Below are 10,096 nucleotides of genomic sequence, written 5' to 3'. Positions count from 1 at the left end.
GTTAACAGGATTTCCCTCCAGTAGCAGCAGGGTATGCCTTTCTGCCCATGCCATGTAATGTGCAGTACATTTACATGGTTTCATTTTATTTTAGCAACTGGAGCTGCTTCCATGGTTTTTACATTGGACATACCTGGAAGAAATATCTGATAGGCCATGCATGTTACAGGGCTCTATCTGAGTGTCTTTTTTCCTCATCTCTTTTGGCCTTAAGGCTGAACTGCCCTTTTAAATGGCAAGTCTCCATCCCCCATCTCTCCTCCCTCCCCTGCTTCTCTGAGGAAGGTGATAACTAACCAAGCCTGCTGGTTTTTGAAGTGTCTAGGTTTCATAATGCCTAAAATGTTGCCCTGATTTGAAGAATTCTCAGGGGAAAAAATGGTAAAGCTGTCCAAAACACAACACATTTGGGAACAATTTGAAACATGTTTTGCTTATGTAGGGACCAGCAGGGAACAGCTAAAGGGTAATCAGCAATGAAAGAGGCTCCAGAGAAAGATAACTCAACCTAAAGTAAAACCGTGGTGCCATTTTCTTCTCTTCCTACCTTTCTGAACCTTCCTTATGGACACTGTATGTAGCTCTTCTTTGTTGAGGTGGGGCATTAGCAAGTTATCTAAAACAGTGGGAACCAGAGAGCTAGGAAAGAGCTCTGAAGGGCTGGGGAACATCTGGCCTCTTTCCTTTCTACATCCTTAGATATGCAAACAGGCAGGCGGAGGGAGGACGGGGGACTGGCAGGCTCACACTAGTAAAGCACTGCTGCTGAGTTCCCCGGGACAGAAAACCCCTAAAGCAGATTGAAAAGCTGCAGCGCACCGCAGATGCAGATGCCGGCAGAGGAGCAGCAGTTCTCACCCTTGTGCCTCCTGTGACTGCAGACCTGATACTCGGGCTGGGATACAGGAAGATGTTCCTTTCCATCCCTCGCCTGGGCCTGAGGCTGGCACCGAGGTCTTGGAATGTGTGCTATTCCGACACTCTGATGTCTCGGTTCACTTATATTTCTATCCATACCTGGGCACAGGGGTACATGCATGTTATCCTAGAGCTCAGGAGGATTGGAAGTTTCAGGCAACCCTAAGATACACAGAAACCTTGTCTTACCAAATAAGGGCTGGGAATGTGGCTCAATGGTCGGGGGCTCTCTAGATCACCTCCACCTGCGGCTTCTCACCAGCCTGTAATGACCAGGAGGCAGAGTAGCTGGACTATCACAACCTCAGCTCTATTCTCAATTCAGGACTGCTACAAGGAGAGGGACAGACACAAAGTGAGAGGCTGGTTTGGGAACTGATGTGTAAAGTTCATTTAAGGATACAAAAGGTTGAAATCGAGCATTTTAGGACAAAAACTAAAATTAAGGAATGGGAGCTGCCTTATCTATTCCTAGTGGTAGAAATTTATAGGCCAAACAAAAAGAACAGATGGGGCTTCTTAAAAAGCCACTGTTGTGTGAACTTTCCCGAGGAAACAAGAACAAACATCTCACCTCAGATAGGACCCCAGAGACAGAAACAAATGGTTTAACTCAAGTTTAGAATGATGAACCAACGTGTTTAATTGGGGTTACTTACAGAAGCATGGATACCACTGAAGGAAAAAAAATTCTCCTCCTGTAACTCTTAAGTATCAATAGGAAGGGGCATGGCCTTGTGAGCCTCTCCTCAGAGCAACCATTAGCCATCAATTGTCTGGTAGGGGTGGGAGCTTGTGAGACCCTCCTCCTGCAAGGTTAACTATCAATAAACCTTTACGTGGGCAGTTAACCAGAGCCTGTCAACTGACCAATCCTCAGAAAAGTGGGGCTTTGTGAGCACCTCACCCCTTACAGCCATTATCTGCCTATAAATGCTCAGGTTGGGGGAGAGAGACTGTTGCTTGTGAGCCACTCCCTATTAGCAACCATTATCTATAAATCCTTGGGGCAGGGATGGCTTTGGGGCTCTCTCCCCAGAGTGACAGAAAGTTAATGGGCCCAGTCTCATGCAGGTTTCCTGAGAGTAATCACAATGATTTAAAGTTAAAAAAGACAAGGGACAGGACAGGCCCAAAGGATAGCATCACACCACACCCCACTTTCTTCTTCAGTTCTTACATTATCTTCATTCCTTCTTCCGCAATGTTCCCTGAGACTTATGCACAATATAGATGTCTCATTTAGGGCCGAGCATTCACATCACTTATTCTCAGCTGCTCTTCTGCTCTTCTGACCACTTATGAGTCTCTACAGTCATCACTGCCCACTGCAAAAAGTTTTTCAGACCCAACCTGACTAACCTCACTAACTATGGGGGTAAAAATAAGTGTTTATAAAGCAATATGAAAGGCACATCATGTCCAGTTAGTTAGCAGAAGCACAGCAGGAGCTTCTCCAGTAGAGCCTAGGAGCTTCCCCAGCACAGGTGTTTGCCGAGGTATGGGGTTCCCTCCTGTGAGGCTGGCCTCAAATCCAACTAGAAGGTAGTTGGTTGAGTCTGTCACAGTCATGTTATTATGGCACCAGTGGGCATAACCTGGCTGGCATGGTGATAGTGTAGCATGTAGAATTCACCACCAACCAGGAGCATTGGTGACAATTTTCCCTCAGCAACTGCACAGTGCCTTCTAGCACCATGAGTCATCAGTAAGGAGGAAGCTTCCAGCTCAGTTCCAGCTTGGTTCTGCATTCTGCAAAGCATGTAGTATCTTCAGAAGTGGGGCCTTACCATCCAGTTTTGTTGGGCAGTCAACAATAGTGGCTGTACTGTTTATAGGGTCATAGGCCTCATTGGCCAAAAACTAATGGGTAGGTATCCTACTCCTACCACTGACATTTGTGTTCAGTAAAGGCTTCTTGGAGTGTCCTTGCAGGGTATATATGTGTGTAGGGGGGGAAGTAGAAGAAGAGGGGAAAGGAGAGGGACAGGGAGAGGGAGAGGGACAGAGAGACCCTGTGGCAGCTTCCACACAGGAGACACCTTATTTGGAGCCCAAGCTGATAGGCTTTGGCCTATTAGTGACTCAGCTATTTTCCAGCCTACACTGAGGTCCTGTGGCCAGAGTCTAATGAATCTAGCAGTCTGCAGGTGCCTGAGGGCAGATGGCCTGCACTTTACTAAGAACATCTGCTTCTTGGCTTCTGGGAAGACTCCATGGGCTGGAGACTCTTAAACAGAGAACTACTGATTCTGATCCCTGATGAAGTCTGTGTGTCCACCCACATTTGCTGCCCCCAATAAGCTGTCCATGAAGCCCAACTGTAGGTGTAGACTGTCACAGGCCCTGTCTCATGAGCTATTACTATTCATGGTGCTCTTAATCTAATCCATTGGCTATTCTTTCCTTCTCTCTAACCACATGGTATATGTGCTAATCTGCATGGCTGCAGCCATATAGTCTCATCTAGAGTCCCTACCTCTACCAGCAGTGAACTATGGCTTGTTTGTTGGTTCCATTCCTTGAGAAGGACCTTGGTCCCAGCACAGCCAGTGATTAGTAACAGGACTTCCAGCTACACTTTGTCTGTAGCAGCCATGGACTGAGATCTGGTCATAATTACACAAGTCAATTATACAGGCTTAAGTCTATTTTTAGCAAGTTTATTTCCAAACTGAAGTGGCAGTGTGTAAAAGGTGACAGCATGTAATGACTTCCAGGAATGTGTGCTATAACATGCATGTTACAAAGCGTTTCCAACATATACATACTAGGTTTCATGCTCAATAAATAATCCCCCCATGAATTTTTAATTTTTACATAAAAATAGAATATTGCACGCTTAACAAGACCAGATATTTTGCATATTTTCCTCTTTAGATAATTGATGAAACTTGGCCCTTAAAAAAAGCCAAGAATGCATAGCATCCCTATTCTAATAGGAGACTAACTTGAAGTTCTCAGTAAAAAAAATGAAAGCTAGACATTAGCTGAATTTTTAAAAACAAATCAATCACTTGAACGTGAGTAGGAGTAATGTTATCTCTGTTCTGAAGAGGACTTTAGGAGTAACATGCGGCCCATGTCAATATGACCTAAAGGCCCATGAGGCCCTGCTCTCCCTGTGCCTGACCCCATAGCAGAGACTCTGGAATTGCATCTTGTGGATATAAGCAGAATGGTTTACAAAGTCTGGAAGTTACAAAAGTAGTTCTGTAAACATGAATTAAGTTTCCATAACAAATGCACAAGTCATTTATAGGCGGCAACACATGCTATCCCACGCTGATATATTTCTGAGCCTACACAACAGTTTCAAAGCCATGAGAGCAGCACCTCAGGTAAAAGCCCAGTGGTCCCAGAGTGGCAGGCGTGGCATTCCAGAGCAGGGCTGCTGTCACAGGCCACCTTCCCTAGGCTTCTCAGATGGTAGCTTAGTAGGAGCAAGTAAAACTGACTCCTGAGCCAAGGGGCGTACTCTGCCTTGTGTCTGCACACTCACTGCCTCCCTTTCCTTCACAGTTGTCTCGCAGCAGAACACTTCCCTAGCTGCTGTGCCTCCATCACACTGTTAACACTGTAGAGCGCTGTGTGGAGCTTCCCGGTGCAGATGTGCTCAGTGCTCTGTCAGATGGACTGTTACGGCAGGTGCTAAAAGACTTACCATTATATTTGAAAATTAGTCACTGAGCCAAGGGTACTGATACCTAGTGTTATGGATTTTAAGTAGAAGCCTATGACGAACTAGGATGTGAAGGAAACAGAAGTACCTGAAGCTCATGCCCCTGGCTCTTCTTGTTCTTGAGAGGACAACAGCAAAATCAGCCTAATGTGATGCAGCAGCAGAGTTCATGTTCTGTTCAGATATTCCGGAATGTATTGGGTGCACAGGCACCTACTAAATAATTTGCTTCCTGAATCCTGAAAAGTCCTATATTTTTTTCTTTTTATTGGGTGTGTTGAGTATAGGGGATAGACCAGAAAGTTTTAAAATACAATGTTTATATTTTAGATAAGTAAGTAGCCAACTTAAGTTCTGCTCTTTCTTTTGAAAACGGAGGAGAACAAAGACCCCGATCTTTGATTCAGCATACCATTTTGGGAAAAGGCATCAAGATTCTGACTTTAATTGGCTAGTGTGTGCAGATCCAGCCTTCCACAGCATTACTGAATGAGGGCAGGGCTTTATTCTCAGGCCCATGGAAGCTGGGGAAGTGTGCACAGAGGCACAGGTGCTGTCCTTCCTAGATATCTGCTTAGTTATCTGCTTCTGCAGTTGGTGGAGTCAGGCTCAGAGCGGTGCTTGTGTCCTGTGGGGACACTCCTTCTCTTCATCCAGCTGCATAGCTGCTGAGGAAAGAGTAGAACATGGGCTGTTTCACACGCTGCTGGTCCTTCCGGCACCATGCAATCACTGTCCCCTCACTGTTGGCAGTGTACAAATGGTGGCCATCGCAAGAAAATGTCAGGCTGTGAAAAGCAAACCCATTGGTACACATCAGTTCTTAATGCATAGACTGTGATGCTGAAACTAAAGTATTTCCACTCCAGAGAATCACAAATGAAAAAAAGACTGCCAGCAAACTGTCCGTGCTGACTGACTCTAACATAGTCACCCTCCTAAGAAGGCTCAGGCTCAGTTTAACTAGAATAAAACTGGGGCCCTAGAGCTCAGGCCCCTGGGTGGGAGAAACTTCACAAAGAGACCACAGTATTACATTTTGCCTTTAAAAAATCAAATGATATTTGTTTTTGTTTTTTTTTATTCATTTGGACAGAGTCATTCTATGTAGTCCTGGGTTTCCAGAAACTTGCTCTATAGACCAGGCTGGCCTGGCAGACAGATCCACCTGCCTCTGCATTCCAGCTGCTGGGTTAAAGGTGTGTGCTACCATACCCAGGCCTTAATGACATTTATTTTAAAGATATATTTTGCTTCTCTGGAGGAAAAAGGTAAAGCAGTGTATAATGTAATTAACAGATAACTTAGGTTCATTAAATTTTAAATTCAGTACAATCAAGAAAAATTTATTTTAAGTATAGCTTGAACATTATAACTATTAGTTGAGTTTTAAAGGCAAGTTTGTAAGCCAAATTAAGGGTAACTGGTATTTGTTCTGTCGAGCACATCCGTGTGGCAGCCAGTCACATGACTGTCATTGCAGAGCTGGAAAGGGAAAGAACACTTTCTGTGGCCCCTGAGGCTTCCTGGCACTCAGCCAGCTTGTCTTCCACTAGACACAAAGTCCCACACAACAAGAGTGTGCTAGCTTGCTGCTGGTAACAGGGAATTTGCTGCACGATAAGAGGATGGCTTTTCATGAAGCCTTCACACCTACATTCTTTGAGTCTATATGCTTTAACATCAGAAAAAATACAATTACAAATTATTTTATGAATAATAAAAGGTGGAGGTAGATCTTACCTTATGATAGGCTTATTTGATTTGGGAAATGTAATTTCTCTCACAGGCTTCAAGTCCCATGTGCTCCATAACCTGGAAGGAAGAGAAGTTATTATTCAATTATGCCATCTAAAACTACACACACACACACACACACACACACACACACACACACAGTGCTGAGTTCTCAGGATAACCTACTGTGAAGAGCAGCACTGCCTCTGGGAAGTCTGCAGGGCTGTAGGTGGGAAAGGGAACTCTGCCTACTTTCATATGGTTACTATGCTATAGTTAATACTTCCATGTGGGACAGTAAGCTGTGCACAGACAGCCTGGTCCATGGTTGAGCACAGGCCTTGAACTGTGGTGACCTAGTAGGTGGTGACTTCAGTCTGCACAGGACAGCAGGTGCAGCCATGCCCCCTAGGCCCCTGGCTCCTGTCACAGCTATAACCTTCCACGCCACCCCCATGTGTGGCCATCAGTCACGTAGGCAATGCCCAAGCTCCTGGTATTGTGTCTGGACTCCACAGTTACCTAGCAACAGCTAGATAGGCCCAGCACACTGTAAAAGGAGCTGCTTGCCCCCTCTCTCTTGCTCGTACTCTTGCTCTCCCCTCTCTGCTTTCCCTTCCCTCCTCTCTTCACATGGCCATGGCCAGCCTCTACTTCCCTACTCTCTCCCTCTCTCTGCCTTTCTACAATAAATGCCTTAAAACCATGGACTGCCTCTTCTCATCGGAATCCACTGTGCTGGAGCAGTGGAGCAGGTCTTCTCCTAAGGATCCAAGGATTCCTTCCCGTAGGAAGCCCTCCCTATGTTCCTAGCCACACTCCTGCCAACCCAAGCCAAAGACTCTCACCCCCACAGTAACCTGCCAGAGCGCCTTCCTCCTACCCCTTTTCCCTCAGCCCCAGGCCAGAGTCCACCCGAGGGTCCCCATTCTGTTCCAGCTCTTCTGCAACATCCAGCAGTGTGAGGTGTCCAAGACTGAGAGCCTGACATCCCTGGCCTCTATGCAGCCCAGGGACCCCAGAACGGGCTCTTCCGCAGCGCCTAGCAGGGTCTGTGGTGCCCGACTCTGGGACCTCAGACTGTGCCTTTCCCAGCCCCAGAACGGGGTCCTGAGGCTTCTCACAGCCCAACGCCGGCCAGCCTGTCAAACTTCCTGCATCTGCCTTCATGAGTGGTCGTAGCCCTGTGGTGGACTGGACGCTGGACCCCATTTTTACCCCCTACTTCCAAACTGCACTAGCTTTACTATATAAAAATACAAAAGGAATAAAGGCCTATATCCAAAGTGACTTTAAATCTTTAAGTACTATATATTAATATGCATAGACATTAAAAGTAATTTCTCAAACTACAGTGATCCATGACTGGGAGGAAGAGTCAAGTCCTCACTTACCTTACAATGCCATTTTCTAATCCCCCAGCAATGACATTGATGGATACTCCCTCAGGCTGGTTGGAGAAAGCTACAGAACAAATGATCTCTCTGCAGTGGACATGTCCAACGAGGTCCCCATTCACTGTCCAGAGTCTCAGGTCACTGCCCCCTCCAGCTGAAACACCAAATCACATCACAGATCACCACAAACAAAGTCCCTGGGGCATCCATAAGGAGCACCCTTGCTTGCTCTCTGATGCAGCTCAGAGGAACCCCTGGTTAATGACTCTGAACTACTATACAGGGAGTGGTACGGTCTTACGTATTTGGTACTCTGCGCACAGTGATCACTGGCGAAGTGAAACAGTAAGGAAAGAAATGAATGACGAATCTTTGTATGATTACATTTCTGTGAATGAACTGGCAAATCTTAATTATGTTCGAAAATACTGAGAATACGATTCTTTAAAAGAGAGAAAACTATTCTGTGAAACCCTCAGGAGGAAGCTACTTGAGGGAGCTGGGGACATGGCTCAATGAGTCAAATGCTTGCTGCATAAGAATAAGGCACCACGTCCAGATCCCCAGCAACTACAGAAAAGCCAGGTATGCTGTTCATGCTTGTCACCCCAGTGCTGGGGAGGCAAACCCAGGCAGGAACTTGGGAACTGCTGGCTAATGAGTCTGGGTGAAATGGTGAGCTCCAGTGGGTAAAACTGAGAGATCCCCTTTCAAAAAATAAGATGAAGAGTAATAAAAATATTCAAAGTCAACCCTTGGCCTCCACACATACAAGCACATGTGAGCAGCTTCCCACCCTCAGGACAGAACTGGCTTAAGGCAAGTTTGGTGGCATACAGCTGCAATCCAAGCACTCAGGAGGCAGGAGGATCATGAGTTTCTTGTCAGTTTGAGCTGCATATAGCAACCCCACTTTACAAAAAAAAAAAAAAAAAAAAAAAAAAAAAAAAAAAAAAAAAAAAAAAAAAAAAAAAAAAAAAAAAAGTGACTTATGTGATTTTTTAGAGAGACAGAAATAGACGCAATAAAAATGGTATGTATTTAAAATACAAATTTAAAAAAATCCCCATTCCTCAGAATATCTAACATAGGATTTTATTTACTAAAGCTGAAGTAAACAAAGCTTTTCTTTTCAAAGACTAGAGAGCGAGGGGCTTGGGAGATGGCTCAGTGCGGAAAGTGCGTGAAATACAAGCCTGAGAACGTGAGTTCAGACCCCCAGAGCTGTGCTACAGTTCACACTGTCAACCTGATACCAGCCTGTACAGCTGTGAGGAGTCCTCTAGTTAAGTTTAACCTCTGAGAATGTCTGTGAGAATCGTCTTAGTAAGCTTTATTATGGTGGGAAGACACATCTTAACTGTGGGCAGGCAAATCCGAGCTGGGGATCCTGGACTGGACATATAAGATGGAGAAGGCAAACTGAACACTAGATCTGTGTGTGTGTTAATTCTGCTGCTGCCTGTGACTGTTCAAGTTCCTGCTGCCTTGACTTCTCTCCAAAGACAGACTTCTCACTGGAATTGAGCCAAATAAGCCTTTCTGCCTTAGGTTGCTTTACTCAGGTGTTTTATGTTAGTAACAGGTAATGAAACTAAGACCATGCAAAGCTACACTAGATATAGTTACTTGTAACACTACTGTGTTCCCATGGTAAGATAGAAGGTAGAGATAGAACCCCTTGAAGTTTGTAGGCCAGCTGGCCTGGTGTACCACAACAGTGAACAACAAAAGAGGCACTCTTGATAGTAAGGCTCTATTGAAGAAAACACCTACAAAATTCATTGAACATAAAAAAGTTGAGCTGGTGCCTACATTCACCCTTCATCCCTACTGACTAGCAGTTAGGGAACTGGAGGAAATGCCTCACACTACCAAAGGAGAACAGTAAACACTAACCCAGCTATAAACCTTTCAATCTACAATAGTGACTGTATACAAGATGTACTAGTATAATACAGTGTCACGAAGCTTATGGGACTAACCAACCAATATCTGATTGGATTTAAGGACTGCTCCATGAGATAGAACCCATATTAGAGACTGCTTGGATGACAAAGAACCTGAACAGGAAAGACAGGCTCCAGTCAGATATAGTGAAGGTAGGTAGCACTAGAGATAACCAAATGGTGGGAGGCAAGCTTAAGAACATAAGCAACAGAAACCAAGGTTACTTGGCATCATCAGAACCCATACATTCTCCTACCATAGCAAGTCCTGAATACACCATCACACTGGAAAAGCAAGATTCAGATCTAAAATCAGTTCTCATGGTGATGATAAAGGACTTTAAGAAGGACATAAATAGGCCAGGCGGTGGTGGCGCATGCCTTTAATCCCAGCACTTGGGAGGCAGAGGCAG

At 45.1% G+C, this 10,096-nt stretch overlaps 1 protein-coding gene across 3 annotated transcripts in view; it reads right to left on the bottom strand.

Moving 5' to 3' along the window:
- Positions 1–3,565: 3,565 nt before the first annotated feature.
- Lyst (lysosomal trafficking regulator) overlaps positions 3,566–10,096 on the bottom strand; it is a 181,335-nt gene continuing 174,804 nt past the window's right edge. For all 3 annotated transcript variants that reach the window (XM_031359427.1, XM_031359429.1, XM_031359428.1), the window contains 3 exons: positions 7,732–7,888; positions 6,344–6,415; positions 3,566–5,388 (listed from right to left, as the gene is read on the bottom strand). In XM_031359427.1, coding sequence (XP_031215287.1) covers positions 5,250–5,388; positions 6,344–6,415; positions 7,732–7,888 — 368 coding nt within the window. In that variant the 3' untranslated portion in view covers positions 3,566–5,249. The remainder of the gene's footprint in view (positions 5,389–6,343; positions 6,416–7,731; positions 7,889–10,096) is intronic.

The sequence above is a fragment of the Mastomys coucha genome, unplaced genomic scaffold (genome assembly GCF_008632895.1).
Source record: "Mastomys coucha isolate ucsf_1 unplaced genomic scaffold, UCSF_Mcou_1 pScaffold7, whole genome shotgun sequence".
NCBI classification, from domain to species: domain Eukaryota; kingdom Metazoa; phylum Chordata; class Mammalia; order Rodentia; family Muridae; genus Mastomys; species Mastomys coucha.
Note: the sequence above shows the minus strand (reverse complement) of the source record. Positions and strands in the feature narration are given on the sequence as shown.